The sequence below is a fragment of the Temnothorax curvispinosus genome, unplaced genomic scaffold (assembly GCF_003070985.1).
Source record: "Temnothorax curvispinosus isolate PA1 unplaced genomic scaffold, ASM307098v1 QBEX01010285.1, whole genome shotgun sequence".
NCBI classification, from domain to species: Eukaryota; Metazoa; Arthropoda; class Insecta; order Hymenoptera; family Formicidae; genus Temnothorax; species Temnothorax curvispinosus.
In genome coordinates this window covers 448,809-473,199 of record NW_020220065.1, presented here as the reverse complement: position 1 = coordinate 473,199, position 24,391 = coordinate 448,809, and the positions used below count along the sequence as shown (strand labels likewise).

Sequence of the window (24,391 nt, the reverse complement as noted above, 5' to 3'; positions counted from 1 at the left end):
TGCCATTTCGTCGCTGAATCCCGTTGGTTGCTGCGCTGATGATCATCGATTGTCTTTCGCGGCAAGAAGTCGAGAAGAACATCGCGCAATTTTTAGTATAACAAAGTAGCATTTCGAAAAATTATGAGTCATCCAGCACTGGATGACAATTACTGGCTCACAATTTTTCGAAATATTAAAAAATATTGCTTCCTTGTCAAATACAAAATTACAATTAATTCTTATCTGTTATTGCCTAAAAATAACTTGATATGTTGTAGTTATAACTATTTTTAAAATAAAGAAATTACACGATGCATCTATGAGAGACGTGACAATTATCCGTTTCGTATTTTTATCTAATATAATTGATTCTTTAACGATCTTCAGTCGGAACGATCGGAAAATAATGACAATAACATCATATAAAATAATATTTTCTTCTTTAAAGATCTTAAGTGCATGTTATCGCTCGTCGTGAATAGTTTGAAGAATAATTGTAGAATTATATAATAATTGTTACGACAAAAACAGCGTGCAACAACGTTTAGGATAAACGTTTAAATAAATTAAAAAATAATTTCTTAATTCAAGGATGCATCTCATCGACGAGCGTTGTGGTCACGCTTAATTGCACGATGCAGATAAAGTCATTACGCGTAATCCGTTCCGGCGTATATCGACGAGAAGCTCGATCGCGTCTCATCGTTTCGACGGTTCCGGCATGACGTGAATTTTAATGCCGGTGACGTCGCGGCGCCCCTATATTCATGTAATGCGGACACAGATTTAATAATGGAATGGTTAGTGGATTTCGTGCTAACGCGTTGCAATTTTTGGGAGAAGCGCCCCGAAGAGAGAGGACCGGAATAGAGAAGAACACGTCGGGCGACAACTCTGGCGAATACGACGTCCCCGGAACGCGGATGAGTACGTGAGTGGCATGTGTAAAAGGGCGAAGAAGGGCGGTTGGGGCACCCTACGAAGAATACCCTTCGCGAGCACGTAATCTATTTGTCGGGCGACCGCAAGACCGTGCGACGTTACAGAATCGTCTGACTTCGAAGAGACACGCCGTGAAAATGTGAAACCGATGCAACGAGCTCGCAAAGACGGAAGGAAACGGTGTCTCGTGGTGCAAACCGCGAAAAAAATCTATTCTCGCCGTTAGATAAGAGAAGAGAGCTTCGGGAATTCGAGACATTCGAGACGACACGAAAGAAGCTTCGCTTGAATAGGTCTGAGAAGAGACCGCTGTTAGAGATAAATTCCGACGGATCGGGCGCAATATGTATGTAAAGGAAAATCCTAGGGGGCACAGCCGCGATCGACATTAACCGGCTCGTAGCCATTTCGAGATGGTGTAAAACCGAAAGTAACACTAACGTAAATGTCGTATTTCTGGTCGTAAGAAATTCTATCTTCGAATGTGCGCGGGCATTTACGGTTTTGTACTTGAGCCACCATCGCCATTGAGAAAGTCGAAACCGAGCTGAAACGACTCGCCATAACAACGTGAGAGACTTTTATCGTCACGCGTGCAGATCCATGCAAATGTTCATCACGCATATTTAAAGAGCCACTGGCGATATTTGGTGCTATAATGCATTTCGCGCCGTCTATCCTCGCGAACGAAGGGGAGCGGCAAAAGGAAGAGAGACAAGAGTCACCGAGTGAACTTGTAAAACTTCCGAAAGTAGCATTTAATTTTAATCAGCGCCACGAGGACCATCAAGATGGTATCCGTTCAAGCACGTCGTCGACCGTCCGAATGGATTCCTGGCGCTAGCGTGTCGCCCTCGGGTTCTTATTCTCGTCAATTCGTGGAATAACGGGCCATAAAAGGCGTCGAATTCGGGGCCGAAGACGTGCTAAAGTTTGGGGCCCGATCGACGGCGACGGGTCGCGCTGAAAAGTACCCGGGACGAATGGATCTCGGCGGGGCCCGAGAGATCCGATGGATAGAGCCGCTCGCAGGCCGCGCGAATGGCTTGCGGAACCAGCTCGTGCATATGCATATGCGAGCAACGCGGATTTGCATTCTAATTGTCGGACGATCTGACAAACGTGCCATTACGACTCCGTTCGAATATCCGCGCGATAGCGGCTGAGGAGACTTCTGCATCACGGAACGAGGTGCCAAAGAGTCCTCGGAACGGCCGAGAACGGTCAATAATCGAAAAAGTAAGGGTCTCTTATCTTATCCATCCCGGTCGGTCTTGCGAAGGCAATAGCGTCTCCGATGCGTCCGTTTAATACGCACAAGTATACGTGTTATCGCGCAGGAAATGGACACAAAGATGCGGGCGTTCTGACAACGCGCCGGCCGGTCGTTACGAATCTAGTTATACCGAATTAATTCAAACAACGACCGACACATTTTATATCAACCATCTCCCACGAAACCATATCTGTTTCATTAATGCATATCATGATCAGACAGATGCCAAGATGACTGTGATAGAAAGAGAGAAAGAAAGAGAGAAAAAGGGCGAATTAATGCTTATTTTAAAATGGTAGGAGACCATCGCGTAAAATATAAACGATATAAAGAGATGGCGAGCAAATCGAGACAACATCTACGCACAAATCGTTTTATCTTATCGTCGGACCTTCCCCAAAATTGCCACTGTTACGTCAGATCCAATCGGCCTTAGTATCCAATAAGTATAAACACACGCCGTTAATCGCATCTTGCCCCTAAAATTTAATTCCAACCTTTCACGGCTACTACCGAATTTTTTAATTAACCGCCCATCCGTGATTGATTTACCGCCGCGCTCAATTTGAGCCGCTTGTAATACACGCCGTTCATAATCATATTTTTATAAGGATGCACAGTACGAAATTAATTTCCCTCGGACACGACGCGTCGGCACAAAATTAATTTCATGCGAATCGTCGAACGCGAACGCATGTATTAAATTAGTATACTCCTCCTTCAATTTCCCTTACGTTCGCTTATCTAACATCGTATAACGCGGAGTAGGTACACATATGTTTAATGAGGAGTGTTCTTATCCTCGTCAGAATTTCGAAGCAATTAGTCCTGATACTGTTAGCCACGTACAGAAGTGCGATAACGTCCGTAAGCGAGCTAAATCATCTTCCATTTTCATATTAACATTTTTCTTTCGGCCTATCTACATTATTACAAAGTATTAAATTATACACGAGTCTCGTAACGCGATGGGAATCATAGATCGACGTTACCCTGACGTCTATCTACGATATCTATAGATGATCGTTCGAGTACCGTTCGATTAATGCACACGCTTCAGCGATCTACCTAGCCACCGTGTACCCTATCCATAAGAGGCTCCTTGCCGTGAGCGTTAATGAATAGTTCAAGTCACGATTAGTAATTACACTTTAAACGTCGCGGTGATGCCCGATCGGTGGCGAGTATTTTATGTACACTTCTTATCGCGCAGTGTCGTCGAAAGATTCCTTTTTATGTACTCTAGGACGAAGGAGGCAAAGCCGCGAAGCACAATGCCGAACATTATGCGTGCAGCGACTCTGATGCGCGAGTTAAAAATTAACTTCAGCTTCCTCTCGCGCGTTCTATCCTCGTGTCTCTCTCTTTCTCCTCGGTCATATTTTTCTTCCTCGATCGCGCTTCCCTCCGTCCATTTCGTCGGCTCGCCCTGCACGTGTGCGCGATCGTAAAAAAATGCAACTAATTAACGAGTAAAAAGTGGGGCCATCGGAAAGTTTTTTGCTCGCGACCGCGAGAAAAGGTCCGACTGAACTGGATGAGCCTAACCGTGCTATCGCGCCTTCTTCGTTTCACTTCTTCAATAACCGTCGGTTGGCTGGCGAGTGGATCACCGCTCAAAAAGTGGAGCGCATTCTCTTACGATGAGACCGTCTACGCTTTCGTTTCAGTATACATTCCATCAAATTTGTATGAATCAAATAATAAGTAAATAATATTGTCTATACACGCAATAAATATCCGAAATACGTTTTTCATTTTTCAATAAACATGACTGCGTTATTTAAATTAAATTGGTAACGGTGTTTATATATCGCCAACGTCATAAATTTTATGAAGGCTTAACGATTAATCGGTAATACTATTATTACATGCCATTGACATAATTTGGTTTGATTGGATGGCACTAAAGTACTAATGAGATGGCTGTAACGATATCTATCATTCCATAGAGATTGATTATATGAGTTTTTGTGCTTAGCTAAAGGATTAATGATAGCTGCATGAGTTGTTAAAGACTACCTGTAGAAAGATGAGAGCAATTCGTTCAAGATTATTATTATTCATACGTCGTTTATCCTCCGCGTTTCTTATTATTTGATATTATTAACAGTCGCCATGTCGTTATTCCATTATGCCGTAGCAAAAGCAATACAAAATATCAATATATACGGATATATTATTCTTGGGGAATCATCACATTTTATCATCTATGCATTAAATACTGTTTTAAAAACTACTGGAGTGAGTACAGCATATAACGAGTGTAAAATGCACACAACATGTGTAGTATAATTAATGTACGTAACGTTGAGAAAAGACATTAGCTCGAGAAAAGGCAGGCGTAAATTGGCATTTTCAAAGGTTTGATAAATCTCAAATTAATTATACGTGCATTGCAATGTTCGAGTAGAACGAGCAACTTGTTTACAAAATATTGCGTAAAAGAAAAAGAAAGGATCGTTTAACGACGTTAATGCGGTTAACGACAGATCTTCAGAAAGCTCGATCTCGTCGAGCGCCATCCGCGCGATCCGCCTCGCTTGCAATCTAATTAATCTAATTAAGCCGAAGCGCCTCGTTACTGCGGCGCGCGCCGCACGCACAAGAGGGAATTAAGAAGAAATGTAAGAGAGTGGCTATTGCGCTCGTAACAGATCGGTAACGCAAGATCGTCTCACCGATCCTCGTCGTTCAGACCGTGTCGCCGACAGCCGACAAGATCCATTAAGAGGATTATTATCGAATCGAGCAATCGCCGCTCTTCCTCTCTTACGTACCTAGTTTAAAATGTTTTTTTTTCTGCGGCCCGCAAATATTATGCTCGCAATGTGTTCAAATTTAATCGCGTTTAATTTATTCTGCCAAGTAGAGCAGGTGACGAAGTAAAAGCGGCTGAAATTAAATCACGCAAATTTGGAAAACATTTTTACATTTATGGATTTCACGTGCGATGTTTAATTTTAATTTCACCTCTTCACATCCCGGAATTTCATATTAACCATTTTTAATTATGTCCGTGACCGTATCACATGTGTGCTCACATGTGCATATAATTATGTTTCGTGTCAGCATTAGTAATCTCACGACACGCACGTAAACATTATGAGCGATTACGACAATCGACGAGTTTTTTTTCCCCTCAAATTCCAGGAATGATTACGGAAACGTGGGTTTTTCTCGAGTAAAAACTGCTAATCTAACAAATCGCTTCATTAATTATGATAATTAATCCTCACGCAACCGATACGAGCAGGAGATTTCTACATACCTCAGACAAGATGGAACTATTCTGTTACGCTTACCGATAATACCTGTCTTGGTGAGAGATAGATTCACTTACCCATTGCATCTGAAACAAAAATAGAAATACTAATTTTTAGTACAGGTCAGTTAAAACAGATATACAGATATAGTGCTAATTAAAGAATTAAATTAGAAGAGAATACTCTCTACGTTACTATTACCAATACTTAAATTGAAATATCCACGCTCTTATTCATCTTGTATAAGATCACGGAGGTCAATTACTTCCAATTTTTTATTTAAAGGAGCCAAAATTAAATAAAATTAAATATAAAATTGAAGCAATTAAATATATACACATTTTCATTTCTACATCATACTGAATATTCGCAAGATATTGACGTAATTACACACGGACGTTACATCAATACTTACGCCTCGTCATCGTTCCGCTGAAGTTCACGGTATATGCATAGTTCGCGGTTCCGAGTCTTCGGTAAGAGCCGCACCGAATGACTTTATGTACAACGCGCAACAAGAAGACCGCGCTAACACACGGCTAATTCCGCGTTAATTGCCCTACGGCGCTAAAGAGCGTTTCAGAGGGGGGAAAAAAGTTCGCTTTCCGTGCAAAAGGGGATTAAGAGCGTGAATGGCATTCTTCTCGGTCGTGATTTCATGCGAGGAGAGATGAAAGTCGAAATTACCGCGGATGCACTTTGTCCGGTGAACGCTGGAAAAAAAATGCCGACTCCTCCCTCAGGTACGGTCGAAAGGTATTGCGACGCGAGCGAGAAACACTCAACTACTCTTTAGCCGGGGCGTACAATTCGTATCGTTTCTATTAAATAAAGAATCGGGGGGTCTAATTGCCTTATTGTGAGCGTGCGAGTCACGTAAGCACGCGCGGCGGCCGTCACGATAAATCATAGCCAAAGACCGGAGTCGGCGCTCGAAACAATCGAGCGCGACTGAATGAAACCTTGCGAAACAAACGACCGTGCTTCGTGACGCTGCCTAATATCCGTTCTTACTAATCGCTCGCTGTAATTCGTAATATCGTTCGGGGCGGAGCGGCCATGGCGTTCCAAAGAGTCGCCGTGGGTTGACCCGAGAGATAGCCGAGAAGAAAGATAGATCTCTCGTAAGAGACAACGCGAGTGAAACAGAGAGGAGGAAGGGAGGGACGCAAATATGTACCGCGTGACACAGAATCGACGGAACAAGTTTCAAACGCGCATGAAAATTAAGAACAGGCGTCGATATAGAACTAGGCAGCGTGCAACTTTATCTAAACTAGAAGCCCCGCACGACCCCGGTCACACTCGTAACTCCACGAGATAATCTCCGGCGTGGGCAACAGATACACACACCGCAAACTCCTCGCGTCCATACCGTATAGTATCTACCTTCGTCTATCTCTATTTATTATCCTTAGGCGCGACTATGTGTCTCCGCCGAGATAGCCGACACTTCTCGCGTGTGGAGCAGCACATGTATACACATGCAATATGCAACGGCACGCAGATAGGTATATATAGGTATAGGTAGAGCATGGGTATTTTTCGTGCGCTCCGTCCTCTCTTCCACGGCCGGTTGCACGCTCCAAGCACGGCGGAGTTCGTGTCCGGGCTGACTAACCCATTAGCGCCTTGGCTGCCGATCGACATGGCGAATCGATCGATAAAAGCCACGCCGAACACTTCCTGCCGATAGGAAGGCTCCGTCGTTTCTCTCGCAGCCGATCGACCGAGGAAAGAAAAATTGCTTTAGCCGCAGTTATCGCTAAATGAATAGCAGGCGCGCTGGAATCTTGCACACCAAGTGGCGTAATATATTGGACGATGTATACCTTAATTTAAAGTCGCATATTCTATTTATTTTTATATTTTTTAAATTTTTTTGTCGAGGACGATATAAAGATTAATTTAAAAAATGAAAAAATCGATTATTTATTCTGACAAATTATGCCAACGCGCTTTCTAAAGAAAAATGATTTTATCTATATTTAAATAATGGCAAGCTTGCAGAACTGCAAGAATAATTAGTTTTTTTTTGCTAATCTAGTTGTACAGCAAGTACTGTCAGCGTTTTCAGTCTCGGAAAGAAAATAACTTTGTTCAACTTTAAATTATTACAAGCTTTTGCAAATGGAAACGCGCAGATCGTACAGCGGTTATTCTTGCAATTGTCTCACGAGGATGCCAATAGTTCACCTGTCGCGAAAATAGAAGTAGCAGTGGTAGGTGGAAGTGTAAACGAAGAAATAAATTAATGATTAAAAGAATTCGCGAGACACACATGATAGGGTATTACGGGAAGTGTGATAGTTGGCCGCGTACCTGGTAAACATTACCGATAAAATACGCGGTAAATATAATAAATGAGGTAATGACAACAGTCGGCCATTATAAATCTAGTGACAGTTGTTGCTACCGTTGCCAAAGAAGAGATCTGCTCAAGTGACGCAAAGCCGATTTATCGATATCATTATTTGAGATCCAAACATATCCAATGGTGAGGACAATAACCTGGTGCTTTCTTATTACACTTCATGTTATAATATAAACAGAACAAATTTCATCAAACGACATTCCATGACATGAAATGTATCTTTGCCTCTCGCCAAAACATTAATATATTATTGTATTTTATTTACGAGACTACTGTCCCACGCGCGTCACATTAAATTTGTTTCAACACAAATCCTAATTAAATTACGAAATCACGTAAATTTAGGAGATCAAGCGGATATCGATATCATAAAGAAAAATTCAGAAGCCCGGACAAATCTTTACGTATAATAATTTCATTTAAAAAATATTTGTCATTTGTTTAAAATTAACGAATAGAATATTAGAATGACGTTTTCTTAAGAAATTCCTTCTCGAAAATAACTCGATACTTCGGGCTACGGAAACTTCCCGTCCGTCCCTGTTCACAAGCATACAGACAATGAAGCGTAGGGAGCAGCAACCGGCGGCTAAATTTTCGAGATGGTTTCAACCGATCCGGGCTTAATTTGTAGCACGTTCTTATGGAGAAGGGGCGATGAGGTCCATTCGATCGTCTCGTCGCGTTGCCAGATTAGTTAGCGCGACTTAAGACGGCTGTTGATGCTACCGCTTCTTGCCACGTCCCCCCATCTCCATTTTTGCCGCTAAAACATCGTCCCTAATTAATCTCCTCGGTCTCTCCCGCATTGACGCTGCGCTAATATGGACGAACGGTGACAATGGCCAGAAGAGACAGAGCTTGGAATCCGCTGAATTCGACGGCGTGGCGAGCGAGCGAGAGAAAAAGTCGCCCAACGTTTAACACCGTCCAAAAGGGATTATGGCCGATAAGGTCTAGCCAGAACGAATCCTAATGCATATTTGTAAGGCGTTTAGCTGTATTTAACTTAAAGCTGTATTTAACTTAAACCAGCCAATGTATGTTTTACTTGATAACGTCGATAATTGCTGATGTAAACAAGAGAGTAACGGAGAGATGTCGAAAGTTTGGTGCAAGGAAGCGCACGTTCTGTTTAATCTGTATTTTTCTACAATATTAGAATATGTCAGAGACTTAACTGTCTCTGAGTTTGAGTTTGCCCTACTTGACATTCCTTATTATATACATTTGTGAACAAACTTCATGAAAACATATTTAATATTCACTTAAGTGTACTGTATTCGTCGAGAGAAAACTAAATACTCAACGTTCGACTCGCGAATAAATGAAAAATAAGATAACGCAATTTTTCGAGCAAAGTACAAGCCAACACTATTTTACATAAATAAGTGAAAGACTCCATTTCTCAGATAAGTTGCAGATTCACGCAAATCTCTCTGCGCGAAGAAATCTTTCTTCGATAAAAGCGATAGTAATATAGCAGCGAAAGTAATATTGACGACAGTGGTCGACGATGAAGAGTCCAATTGTGAATCCCGCCGAATTCGCCGCAGAGCAGCGGCCGACCGGGAGAAAAACTTGCCCGATGCTTAATACCGGAGCGACGAGTCAGAGCTGACGAGGGGAAGGACGGAGTTCCGCTAATGGGAATTTGCGAGACGGCCATAATGTTCTCCGGAAACGTACGGGATGCACTTAACGTCTTACTTGAATGTAGCACGGCTCAAAAAGCGCGCCGCGGGAACTGGTCCGCAGGTGGCACTTGAGCGTCGTAGTTCAGGCCGAGACTGAAAAGGGCGTACGCGGTTAATTGGGATAATCGCCACAGTAAATCCGCCAAACGAACTCCGCTTCTGGTGGTATCTCTCTATCGAGGCAGCTTTTAATTTCTCGTTGCGGAATGCCGCGTGCAGAAGAAAACCGCGCCGACGCGCGGTATATACGCGAAAAAGCGTCGGATGCATAATACCCCGGAGAGATCGCGTCTTGAATCCTTGACGCGCGTAAGCTCAATTTGTCGCTCAACGAGACATGCCTCCCTCCGCGACGTGAGACGCGAGCAAGCAAAAATGCGCGCGATATCGATCGAGACGCGATCGTCCAGTGAATCGCATATGAAGAGCACTCTGAAACCGAGATCACGTCGCACAAAAAGATTCCCGCAAAAAGACAAGTGCGAAACTTCGCGCGTTCCTTTTTAAGCTTCGTTAAGCTAGCTCAATTTTTTATATCTCTTTCGAAAATCGATCGACTGATCTTTATACGCCGTACAGAAAACAGCAAGCCATTTATTTAAATTTTGCTTTACATGTTCTTAAATTTTTGACGATAAAAAATGTTTAAAACTACTTGTATTTCTGTTTTCAGTGACCGAAACTATTTTGGTAGAAACCATCTCGAAAGCGAATGAATAATTGATTAGACAAGTTGATATATCAGTTAATTATTAATGTCGACGCACGGTTTTTTCATTAAATAGTAAGAGGATAGCGCGCGCTACAGTTCTCGGAAGTATTAAAATTAGCATTGCGCAGACTCGCCGAATTTTCATGTGATTTCCGCGGATTTTCAACATTCATATCCATTATGACATGTGAAGAATAGAAATGGATGGAGATGATGAGGCTCGGTGATAATTTAAATCGTAGAGGTTTAATGCGATTAAGTTATTAAGTCAGCAGAGTGCGTTAAACCGTGAGGAAAAATTTAAGATTCTCGCGGAAATTACAGCGCATAATGAATATATGCGATTTAATGACGTTATCGCGAATGTCAAGGGATCTAAAAATAGACGTTTATCCGCGCCGTACGGCGGTTTGACGACTTGAAAATCGCGAGAATAAAGATTCGCTCTACATGGGTGGCAGCAGAAATGGTATAAGCAGAAAGGTGCGGACATGACAAACACGCGTAGATAATTAACGCGATCTAAGCATCGTGTTCGGCGGAGCGTGTCAAGTGACAAGGACTCGATAAGTAGCGTCCGTGACATCGTCGTCATTGCCCTACCGTGAAACCCACCGTTATTAACAAACGAGCACGAGGTACCCACTCGTTTTCCATTTAAAAAAAAAATAACGAACGATGCGTCATGCTATACACCGCGAGAAAGGAGTAACTGATAAATATCTGTTACTCGTTATCATACGTAAAAAGTCTCAAATGTGAAAGTCATATTCGAACTTTTTATCTCTATTTAATAACTTTCATCTTGCGTGAATTTCACATTTTGAGTGTTAAAAAGATAAAAACTGAGAGGGATTAAGATCTGTCTAACAATAAGTTGTAATTACTAACCGCGAGTACGAGTGGCAAATTCAGTACTTGCAATCATCTCGTTTCGTTTCTCGACTACTGTAATTATCACTAATTGCGACACTGACGTGTAAATTCGACAATACGTCTATTAAAAATGATCTCGTCTCTCTTCTGTTACTGTTTTCGGTGGTTTGACGAGCAAAAACGCACACGACATTTCCGCTCAAAGATGAGGAACCGGATGACGAGCCGCGTAACTAGGTCGATCTTTTTTTCGAGCGCAAAGTCGACAGACTGAGAGTCGGAGGAGAGAAACGGAAAGGGTGTCGACGAGCGGTTAATTGGTGTTCTATGAATTTGGCGGCGATTACCGCGAAACAACGCGAAGCAGACGACTGATTCGGTTCTTGCAGATCGCATCGGGTGACTGGCGGAGAATCGGCTGGCCCGAACGACTTCCATCGTGGAATTTTAATTATAAATTAGTTGATTAACTCAATAGTGTTTTTGCTGCCGGCGACAGTGTCCTCGGAACTGGTCGCGCCAGTGTACGTCTCATATCCGTGCGTCACGCACACCTCGAGCTGCCGGCTTGGCAGGGGTTCTCCAAAAGATCGTGGATCTTTGAAAAAATGTCAATTAAAAATTGATACGATGGTGTCCATCATTTCATCACGTTCACATTTATGGCTGTTAATGTAGTATTTAATATATTGTTAATATATAACGCGATATGTTATAACATTACGCTAACGTAAGACGATAACACGACTTTGTTCGAAATCGAGATGTATCACAACGGGCATAGCAGATCGAGTCCGAGGCAGTGTTTGTTCCGGCGAGGATGTCCGGCGTCAGGTTCTCGAAAAGAAAACAGGTCTTTGACATCGCAAACGTCGCGCTCATTTCGCGCGCGGCAGGTGCGATACACGCTCGAGACCTGCGTGCACGTAATTCCTCCGCATGCGGATACGCGAATGCACAGTTGTGTTCGCTTGCTACACTTGCTCCTCCTTTATTTATTTTTTGCGACCACATACGCAAAACACCATCTTTTGCTTACGTAACCACACGCAGAAGTAATCGAGAGTTTGTCGGACAAATTGCGCGGAACTTTGAGTTGTTGGGCGCATATGCCCGGCTGCTTAAATTTTTGTCCCGAGTATTCTACAAAAAGATATTAAATATTTAAATTAGTACGTGTGTGATAATATTTCTATCTTGTTCTCATTATAAAAATGCTTTCCACTACAACGAGACAATTGGCTCTAATTGAAACAAAACGATATTGACATTCCGTGGGAAAAAATTAATTTATCGTAATAAAAATCAAATTTTCTGTAATGTAAGAAATTCAAGTTGAGAACCCACGACAATCCGAAGATACCTACGTTCGGAGCCCCGCTAGCATGAGAAGCACAATGGCCGCGAAGATGTAGCCGCACCGATGTCCTCGTCGCTTCATCGGCACGCAGAGCATGCGAGGAATACGTTTTGTTTTATATTAAATAAAATATTCGACGTCCCACGGGACGAGTCGAGACCGACTAAATCGGTAAGCGTGAATTCTTGTCTTCAACGATCCATCATACTTTTCGATAGAATCTGTTTAATAAAGAAGATAACACAACCACTCGTACCATACTTGTACAAATCTCGACAGCAGAGGAATGCAGCTTTTCCATTCGACAACACGGACGAGAGAAGTAAGAAAATAGAGGAAACGTGAAAACACAGCCTCTTCAAATTACACTTATTACCAAGTTCTAATCTCTCGGTGAAAGTGACATGCAGACGTCATTTCAGGTTTCAACTTATCCAAATTATCTCGAACTGTTTAAAACTTGTGTTAATCGTCGGTGACAACAGTCGTAATTGCTGTCGTCTTAAAATAGATATATCATCGCGAATTGTTACACGAAATAAGAATGTAAATTAGAAAATATAGTTGGGATCAACGCAACGAATCTTCTGATTTTTACATAAATCATCACAATAGATTATTTACAAATTATTTTTAACAGAAGAACAGTATTATAATCGTCGCACGTATTGGAAGAGCAAGCGGTAAAATCCAAACAAGAGCGGAGAACTTCTGAGCACTGACCAAAGATGCGTGGAATCGCAAATTAAGGACGAGAGAAGGGCACGAGGCACTCGCGGGTCAGAAGATGTCCCGCTCTCGGTTCGCTCCGGTCCGCATACCGGACGAACCGAGCAACGCCGCAGCCGCAGCTATAGCCGCCTCCATGCAAAAAAAGTATAAAACTTGTGACCCGACTCACAGGGCCCCCGGTCCTGCCGTTCGCCTCGGAACCGCCATACTTTTTGCCGACACTCCGAGAGTACGAGAGAACGAACTGTGTCCGGCGCGAACGTCAGCAGAATGTAAAATATGCAACATGCTCTCGTCCCGAGTCTCGTGGTTTCCCGTTCGGTGATTCCAATAACACATGTGCGAGGTACAAGCAACTCTCGTGGCATTTACATAACATAATTTAAATAAACAGAAATTGCGTTGTTGTGTCGGCATTTAACTTTGATTTAAAAAATTTTAAAAAAATTATGTCCTTATAAACAGCAAATTTTACCAGAATTTTATTATCTCATTGGAAAATTCATTTGTTATTAGTCACAAGATCAAAAAAGAAACAAAGACGCGATCGATCGAGAGTATATCAATGATTCTCGGTAATCGAGGAAGATCCTGCTGCACAGAGAACGTTTCTTCTCGTTCGCAGCAGTAAACATCCTTTCCGCGAAAGCCCACAATACCGAGGATTTCTCTTCGCGCGTCGTGTCATCCTGATCTTTCTTAAAATATCTCACAAACGAGAAAAATCGTTTTCTGGTGCAAGCGGGAAAAGCATCCAGAGACAAAAAGCCCTGTGTGTGAAGAGAACACTGCGCGTCCTACGATAAGTAAGAAATCAATTATACGTGAGCGGACTCGACAGATCGGGGTCTAGCCGCGTGCTCCGAATTTCCGCGCAATTAATACGGCTCCCGCGCCGTCATAGGATCTCCGGCGAATGCGTCAAACGGTCCGCCTAACGCGGTCGCATCGCGTGTCACGGTTTTGCTTGCATTCCCCACGCGCCTCGTTGCGTTAATCGTACTTAGCGTGCGGAATTTCGCTCTACGCAGGAAGCGCCAAGGATACGTATGGCGAGAAGACCGGAGGAGGAGCCTGAGGAGCGCGAGGAAAGCCAGCCAGCCAGCCGAGAGGGAGGTCTTGGGAGTGCAACGACTAGTTTCTTCTCCGTGTTATTATCTGCCGTGTCCGGTAAGTGCCGCGTGCAAGATAGCCGGGATGTGGAAGACATCATGTCGATCCCGGCCATTCCGTTCTCCGCCACTGTGTCCACTTAGCTATGCGGACCCCCGGATACTTATACTAACTCTACTATTCCTATACTAACGATTCCGAGAGAAATTCCTCCGTTCTGTCTCGCGTTTCCTCAAGCTCATAATAATGTCTGCCTAGGATGTCGTATTACCAGTACGTCGATGTATTAACGATCCAGGACCGCGGCAATTTGACTTTTAATATTGACGAAGAATTACAAAAATTATATTCACTTATTTATAGAGAGTTTCTGTAAGCCGTCCATAATGTGTTAAATTCTCGCTGATTGCAGAGATGTTATACTGCACAAAGCGATGATTCAATCAAATCAATATGTATGCACTTATATAAAATTATGAATGACATATGCAAAAGAAAGTATTATATGAAATATATTATGCAACTTTAGAAACTTGATAAATATTTCTGAAAAGATTCTAGAAGGCTTAAATTTAACTACTACCTGTATATAAAAAAAGTAAAAACGATCGAAGAGATCAGAAAAGAGGAATTACAGAGACTTGCGTGTCGCCGTAATTCAAACCAAATTTCATAATCTCGCAGGGGGGACGAAATCGGTCGCTTACGATGTCATATCCCTGAATCACGTTCGAGACAAAGTAATGGTTCCATGGTGCAGAAGAATCGGGGGAGCAGGGGGGGTGATGGGAGGCAAGGTGCGATCTCGTTCCCTCGCTGTACGGTCTCTCTCTCTCTCGCCTTTGTCCGGCGCGTACAGCTACGCCCACACCATAGCTATTCGCTTGACGATGGCCCATACCATTACATGACTTTTGATCGCCAACCGTCACCCTATGTATTTGCAGTAGGTATCTGCATACCTAGTTTGTCAATGTTGCATCGACGATCTTCGAGACTCGCTATCCCAGCTCGCGTCTCTTCGTCGTCGTCTTCGTCGTTTCGTCATGGCGTCTGGAAGTACCATCACGACGACGAGCGCGCAATGACGACGGCATGTAACGAGATACCACGGCGATTTCACACACGCATGCAAATCCCCTCCAGTATCGAGTTATGTCGGTTCTCCTGCCGACCAGACGCAAAGGATCTACAGCGGCAGCGATGTGAGAGAGCAAGAGAAAGAGAGCGAGAGAGAGAGAGAGATAGAAAGAAAAAAAAGGAAGAAAAGACACGCCTTGGTCTTCATGCCGGACTAGATACTTATCTGGTCGAACCGTGGGAAAGGGAAAGCCTTTCTATTTGCTATCTATTTTTAATCGACTTCTAGAATCTTGATTTATTTAGACCCCAGGTGATCTGGACATCGATCCATCTCGATAATGACCGATTGTAACTTTTGCAATCGTATATCCCTTGATGAGCAACGGGTAACGAGATTTTATATGGACATAGGAATCATACGTTCCTTCACGACTCAGGCGCCGGCGAGATCAAATCGGTGATAATGCAGCAGCGGAGAAGCGCAGATGCACAAGAATAAGAAAGAACGGTTCGTCCTGGCGCGGTGTCCATGATCCTTTCTCTCCATCTTCGTGGCGCGACGGAGGAAGGAGGACGGGTTATCATTAAGTGAAATGCCGTGTCCACTATCTCTCGGCTCTCACGCGGCCCCCGGCACTGCTTCTTCGCGGTGCCAGGACTTGTTTTCTGCGAGTCCCCGGATATCGTAGCGGAGCGGCACGTCGGAACGGGATAATCCCCTTCGCCGCTGCATCACGAGAAATTCTCTGCGAGGGTTATTAATAAGGCTACCACTATCTAACGCAATTAGAGACGCGAAGTCCTCGGGTCTTATATACTACTGCCAGGGGTTACGTGAGAGAATATCGTGAGAGTATCCTCTCAGCACCTTCCAACGCATCACGGCTCATTTTCATCTACCTACCATCCACGGTACTCCCCTCGCACCGTGCTTAATTTATTATGTGCTCGTGGCATTTGTTTCCGAAACTATCTTCGCATTTGCAAGCAAATTTCATGCTAATTATTTTCTTCTTTCAATGGTTATTTATATATTCATATATTTCTCTCATTTAACGTATCGGTTTTTAGTTAGCTTAAAGCTCGTCCGAAATTATTCGCTGGTCGTCGCGCACAGCACCGTTCAATTTCGAAAGTTTATGCATACCGCATCCATTCTGTAGTAATACGAGTGCATCGAAAAGATTAGAAAATTTTGGGTCCGCGGCAGAAAATTATCCTAATCTGATAATTCGGTATAAAACGCAGCCTTGTGCGTCGACGATCAAGATATACCTTCTTGCTACGGAGCGATCATCGTTGCCTGCGTCATACGATGTAGATACGATCTCACGACTACGAGGAGCCGCACCGTTCACGTACGACCTTGCCGCGTCGCAACCGAAGAATACAAGGCAACACGCTTGGAGATCGCCCGGTTTTACGAGTGAATGCACAGGCGGCAATTAACGTATGATCCTTGAGAGTGCGATCGGAGCGAGAGTGAAAGCGAGAGTGAGAGAGGACTTTAATTCAACGAAAGAAAAAAAAAACTTTGCGTAATTATAATGAAGAGAGGAATATAGTTGATCAACTGATTGTATCTCGGCGACTTAACAAACTTCGCCGAGAGAAGGCAAATACGTCCTCCCACACACGCGTAACTCTCCTCCGTTCATTTATATTAGCTAATGTCGGAGAACAGACTAGGCGCCGATACTAATTAATTATGAGTGAGACAAGCGGCGTGACCGACCGCCAGATTCGTCCTGATAAACGAGATTTCGTGGAAAGATTTATTAATGCTTCCACGGTAAATTAGCCGTTAAAGCGCGTTCGGTGGCGCGTGAAAAGATCGAAGAAACATATAAGATTCGTGTAATGTTAATTTAAATATTCGCTCTTCTATTCTATCTATTCTTGTACGGTATTATATATTATTCGTGATTTATCTTGTTCTCCCGAATTACGTAGATTTATGCGAATCGAATTATCGACCTGTAATCTCTAATTCACACCGATACTATCCCGAATTTGATGACACTCAAAAACCATGATTCTACGATCCAATTTACTGTTTATACAAATAAAATACAAATAAAATATGATTACATTGGCGTAACATGAATGTCAAATTTATAAATTAACTTCTAATGTAATAAGAAAGCTTGAAATTGCATTGATAACATCAGAAATGTCTGGAAAGTGACTTCATGGATCGTGTAAGAAACATTTAATGATATAATGAATACGCATGATACTGGTCTCATACCGGTCCTTTCGTCGCAATACATAAAGAAGCATCAGTACAAAAATAAAAGGATCTCTATACATTTAAAAGCGGGTTTATAAATCGAAATATTCCAACGAGAACGAGAAGCGAGAGTCATTATAACGTCTTCTCGAGTATCATGTACATACATTGTCGCGCATAATTGAAAGGCACGGTTATCGCCGACTAATTTAGCGGGGAAAATCAATATCGAACAATTATTTACTCTCCTAAATCACTTATCCCGCACTAATAAGCGACAAAGTGTGCCAATTAAGATACACCAAAGTGTCCCCGGTGTTTCTCATCGAGTGAATCGAGGCTGCTGAAGCGATCGTCTTGATGAGGAATTCCAGTTGGGTCTCTCGCCACTGAATGCGAAATAGAAAATGAAGAAGAAGAGGGAGAGATATTTCTAGCGCATCATTATAGCCACGAGTGGAGTGCTAGTTACCGGAGGTGTCTCCTCGTAAACACTCGGACATTTACATAACGAGTGACATCTGCCAGCCCAATCATACACGCTACCAAGAGAGTTTAATACCGCTGGAATACCACTCCGCGTGCCACACTGCCTCCAGGACTGGTCTTCTCGAGGACTCGCCCGTATACACACATCCATAACACGCGTGGCACACGGCCATGCGATGCGCATTACACGTTTGTTCCGCACACGTCGCGTCGCGACGGATATCTACGAAATTGAAGAAAACATGTACCTCCGCGTTAAGGAAGAACGTAACATCATTTGCATATGGCAATGTCAATTCTAGGTAGAGACGCGGTATGCTGCGTTGCGATAAGGTTACTCTTACGGAGGACAAATTACACTTTCGAGACGCGGCTTTCGCTTGCGCGCCGCGTTGTCGTTTTTCAGGTTGAAAGTCTACCTGTTGTAACTTGAATGCTTTACCTAATACAATCGGAAAGAAAAAATGAAAAAAGAAAGAATTCGTAATTGATGAAAATAGACGCACAAACGCAACGATTGTACGGTTGAGTCTTTATAATTCGTCAGCGAGAATTAATCGGTGATTAAGGAAGGAAATCGTTGTGTTTCTTCGCAACGCTCTTTTCCGTCGATCCTCAGATATCAGAACGCATAGAATCTCTCTCGTAATTCTGGAGACGATAAATTTTTGCAAATTCCACCTGTCGTTCGGATGATTGCCCTCGATCTTTTATTTCGATGATCTGTCCCAGTCTGTTGTCATATTTCTTGCCAACCGCGATGTGCGATGAAGCAATTTCGTGAACCCCGCGAAAACCGACCGACTATCAACGGTCCCGCCGACTGATGTCATTGTTTCGGTCTCGTCTATTTGGACGTACCGAGGTGTGCCACCGCGGCGGTGTGCCGCACAATAATTATCGCTGTCTGCGACGAAAAGCTGCGACGACGATAAATCTGAGGTTTCTTCTACAGGTGCATGAATGAAAATTGAAAACGAAAGAGAAAAAGAAAATATTGGAGAAACAACCAGATATGTAACAACGAATATAACTTCGATATAATTATCGTGAAAGCATAAAAAAATCTGTCCGTCTCGTCATAGAATCTTTTCCGCTTAGATTGAGAGCTCGTTGAAGTGGTGAGAACAATCGAGAGGATTCAGGCAGGGTGTGGCAACATATAATTACAGTAATTAGCAGACAAGTAATTAATTAGGCTCGCACACCGTTTGTTATTTCGCGCGGCGCACAGTTGCTGGACGTGTGTACGTATGTGTATGCACTGACGTGTATTTGTATATACATGTCGCTCACGTGTACGAGTACCTAAGATACCTGTGGGGTACTGGTATAACTACTGTACCCGTGTCCCTGTACGTCCTCGTGCTCAAAGGGTTACGTCTTGATCCCAATTAACGAGCGATTTTTTTACCAAGCGCATCGAGCGACTCTGAGCGAGTGAGTATGAGGAGCGATCTTGCAAATTGCAGAAAGGCAAAATCGATCGAATCTGCCGATCGCAAAATAACGGTGAGCCGTACACTTTGTATCGGACAATACCATTGAATCGATATTTTATTTTTCTCCCTAAAGATGCGATAACATTTATCTTCTTTACGACTACAATTTTATTCATTGAAGACGTATGTTTCTCACAATCAGAGATGTATGTTTCGTATTCTGCTTTTAATACTACTTTAATTCAATGTCACTTACAAGTCATTAAGAATCTGTATTAAGCAACGGTGGAAATTCAGAATCTCAATAATAATTCTTTTTTTCCAAATCTTAAATGTATTTTTGGCCAGTATAATCTCGTGTGAATTGAAAATTTTGAAATCAAAATTTGAGCTGTTTTAAAAATGTTGCACAAAAATATCACAAGCACTTCTTTGAAAAGACTTTTCCTCACAATCACTTTTCGAATTCTTATATAAATCTTGAATCTAATGCTGTATCGTTACTTGGTATAAGGCTACCTGCTGTCCTGGAAAAATCAGTGCACACAATAATTAATTGCTTTACAAAATTAATTTAAATCGATACAGCTGACGGAAATGTGTATCACCGGATCGAATTATTCGACGCATTGATCCTTAGTACAGCACAGACGATTGGCCGTGTCCTGCATTTGCCAAACATTCGGGACTCTCCCCTGCAATCGCCGACGACCACGCACGGTTTGCTCGCTTCACTGGGCAATAAACATAATGGCGCACGTCCTTAATTAAGTGGATTTTCAATCAAGATTCAATCAGTCTCGTTGTAAATGTAAATGTCGACCCAACCCACTCTCGCTTCTCCTCACCGTTCACGACCCGTCGCCGGGATTGTCGTCATGTCCAGATCCAGAGCTTCGTAGATTCATGTTTAAAAGTGTGAAGGATGAATCTTCCCGTAAGCGAACGCGACGGTTTGTAGCAGCGATAAAACGACGTTAGTGCTTCAGTAACGATATGCGCTTGCATATATATAGTCATCATTTTGATAGACCGCGTTGTTGAAGAATTTATATTTCAAAGAGAAATACTGAGATTTCAGCGATAAATCCCTTTTGAATCGTGAAAATGCGCATTAACCAAAAAAATTCATTTGTAACTTTCAACATATTATATATTGCGTTAAAATAGCAAAGATAAATTACAAAATATCTGCGAAACGATTGAAAAATGTATACCTTTATAGCGAGAAATCCCTCGGTAAATCGATAACGGTTAATTTCAGTACGTGCCCGCACTTAAAGCAAAATCCGGGCATACTCTCGATGAACGACTCTCGATGGCCGATGACTTATCAATTACATTCGGGCTCAAGCGTCGCGCTATCATAATGCCACGATTCGCAACGTCGTAAAAAGATTCGATCATCGTGACGCGCTCGGTGCCACGATTGCATTTGCGGACGAGCGGTGGATATGCAAATGTGTCGTGGCGGAACGGCGAGTGGAGGACCCGGCTGGGGGTCCGCAAAGTCGAGACAAAGTCACAGCGGGATCCACTCTCCCGAGCATGCCCCCCCCCGGGTCCCTCTCACCCCATCCCGCTCGCTCGCTCCCTCGTGCCTCGCTCAAATGAAATTTTCCGCAACATTGCATTCGAATGCGATTAAAGCTCGTATAGCGAGCTGATGCCCCGCGGAAGCGGATGGAGAGCCAAGTCGAGTCGAGAGACTCGAGGCTCTTCTTCACCGCTTTCTTCCTTCTCCTCCCGGCGTTCGGCCGCGCGAAGACTTCCACGTCGCAGCCCCACCTTCGTCGATTTCGAGAAATCGAATTGTAACTTGTAGCCACCGCGGCACCCTCCGTGACAGAAGCACGCGTGATTCATCGCCTACTAACGCGAAGCGCGCCGGCTAATTTCCTTCAGATATCGATTCCATTTCATGCGAATGCAAGAGTTCCTTTCCGCTTTGCCTTAAAGTTTATGGTATATTAAAAATATCAGAATCTCTCTCGTGATTTTCTAACTTGTACAACATAAAAATTAAATTTTCTATTTGTACAGCAAAGTGGCTATATTTTACACTGCACTTTTACAAAACATCTCTCAAAACGTTATAAAAAAAATTTAATTCATGTCACTATATTGTTCGAAGTCTTACATAAGTACAATACGTTGAAGTTATATAAAAGTAATTAAGATTGATTATTATAATCAGCCTTAAATGCTTGTCGTGTCGCGACTGTTGTAAAAAACATGAACACGGTGCGACTATTACTCCGATCATTAGATGCGCTCTCATGCGGAAGGAGCGTAGGACGACGACAAGAACTCGTCTTCTCGTGCATTTAAACGTCGCTCGATGCAGCAGCGGGAGGTACGTCGATGTTTATCGCGCGAGAACGCCTCCGACTGGGACTAAGTGAGCGGTACAGCCGCGTTTTGTACGTCTTTACGTGACGAAGGGGCTACCGATGTCGCGCTTCGCCGTGCGGCAGCCGCCGCCAATTTCGATCCGGGACGCTCATTGGTTCCTACCGCGAGTGGCATCCCTCGGAAATGCCGTGTAAGGGCGGTGGTGTAGGATGCAGCTTTGACAGTGACAGACAGATACTTAATGCGCGAAGTCACTTTGCCGCTCGCGCATAAGTCGACGTTACAATCCTGATTCGCGCTATAGAGATACTAAATATATAACCGTTTTCTTTTTTTAAGTAGCTAATATATAAAACAAAATGAACTAATGGTATCAAATGAAGACTATCACCCCACAGGGACTTTTTACTTTTAATTTCTCGTTTAAAGTTTGATTATACGTTCTGAAAATTCAATCTTAAGATAGTTGGAAAAGTAATTATGTATTAAAAATAGCAAGAGAGTATAAGAATGTTTTAAACATGTGTGTATGCGTGTGTATGTGTGTGTATGTGTGTGTATGTGTGTGTGTGTGTGTGTGTATGTGTGTGTGTGTGTGTGTGTGTGGGAAAAAGAAGGGAGGAAGATAGTCGAGCGGCTTCTCGACCAGAATCCAAAACGACCAGCGCGCGTCTCCGCTCGCCATCCTGAAAAGTTTCCAAGGCGGGAGGGCCCGGGCATCTGGAAATAAGGGACGACGTGGATATAGGATCGCGTAGGGATAGAGTGGCTCGCGGCAGTTCGCCGTTCACCAAGAGCAATATACGCGTCATATATCACCTGACTGTAGCTAATGCCCGGGAAGGTGTGCGTGAGGCTATCTGCGCGCCATAAAACACTCTCGCGCTCTCTGCTCCAGGAGGGGTTGCTGGTGGCTCGGTGGCGAGTGTCACCACAGGTGCGGACATTCTCATCATAAATACCAACCCAGCTACAGCCGTAAACCGTCTGGAGAACCTAATTGGGGCGTGGCTGCGGTTACACCTTCGAGACTTTGCCTCTCATGCTGCGCTGTCTTTTGCGCCTTCCTTCCTTCCTTCCGTTTTTTTTCTTTTACTCTTTAATTCTTATAAGAGTATGGCACATCGCTATTCTATATCCGCGATACGTTACTCCTCGCATTTGCCGTTGCTTCTGATAACCGTTATCGCTCAATATCGATTCGTTCTCTTTCTTTTAACCACAGTTAAATTTGATGTATGAGACACGCGATAGATAATGAAGAAAATTGAAATTGCAGAAGTCAATTACAATTCAGGAATGTCTAACGTAATAATCTAATCGAGAAAAAGCTTTAGAATGGAAATAAACAAGAAATAAGATTCATAAAAAATTAAAGATTAGGATATGCATTTTTCCAAAATTGATCTCAATCAGATGAAATCATTCTTATAATAAAATATTAAAATCATTTACAAGCTTTGCCTTTTACAACAACTGCTATTTTGACAGACTGTCTTCAAAAAAGTAAAATAACTCGTCAAGAATGTGACAACAGAAAAAACAGAATTTTCATCGAAGATTCGCATACTTCATGCGTAAGAATACACGTGATGCTGATTGAACAAGGACAGTGGAATGCTTCAGTACTGCAGATAGAGTGGACGATAACCAGGCACTCCCAAGGAGTGAATTTGTCCTTGGGAAAGGCCCGTAAATCATAAAAGATATAGAACAGAGTGGTAGATAAATATTAGTATATGTGCAAACAAATTCTTCTATTAATTAAAGAAGTGTGCCATACAAATGTAAAATTATACAATGTACGTAAACATTGAATCATGAAATTGATGAAGAAAATAATAAATGTGTCATTCGATGATGATGAAATAAAGCTAATCCAGGGACCACGTCCGTGACGGAACGCAATATCGCGAGGCGATTGTTGCCTTTGATGATTCCGAGGTGTTTCCACCCTCATAATGGTCAGCGTGCGTGTTTTCACGCGAGGGTGGATGCGAGAAAACGTTAAAAGGTAGGTCGGTTCCGGCACACCTCTCCGTTTAACCACGTCGTATCATTTCGCATACACATACACACACACTTTCTTTCTGTCTTCATTTTGTACGAATTTATAGCGTTGAGTGTCCAGCGAACTTCGGTCTTAACTGTCCGTTGGCATGAACCTGCGAGCGATAACGAGCGCTAGCAGCAGCAACGGCACGATGATTCTCTCTTTCCGCCCCCTACCTCCCCCCTTCTTCTCTCACACTGTGTCTGTCCAGGTGAACGTAACGGTAAGAGGACGATATGTGCGACCAACACTGGCGTAAGCGGTGAAGGATCCTCGAACGCTTCGATTTCGGACAAATCTTCATGCAACTGTCAGTAGCGAAAATGTTACATGTTGCATGTTTACTACGCAAACTGACATTTGAAATCTCTATTATATTCAAGATTCTACAAATAATTAAAAGTCA

The 24,391-nt window shown here is 43.0% G+C and overlaps 1 protein-coding gene across 6 annotated transcripts in view; it reads right to left on the bottom strand.

The window, feature by feature from the left end:
• Positions 1-24,391, bottom strand: part of LOC112459981 (homeobox protein homothorax) — a 376,700-nt gene that overhangs the window by 210,167 nt on the left and 142,142 nt on the right. For all 6 annotated transcript variants that reach the window (XM_025024373.1, XM_025024374.1, XM_025024377.1 and 3 more), the window contains one exon: positions 5,544-5,552. In XM_025024373.1, coding sequence (XP_024880141.1) covers positions 5,544-5,552 — 9 coding nt within the window. The remainder of the gene's footprint in view (positions 1-5,543; positions 5,553-24,391) is intronic.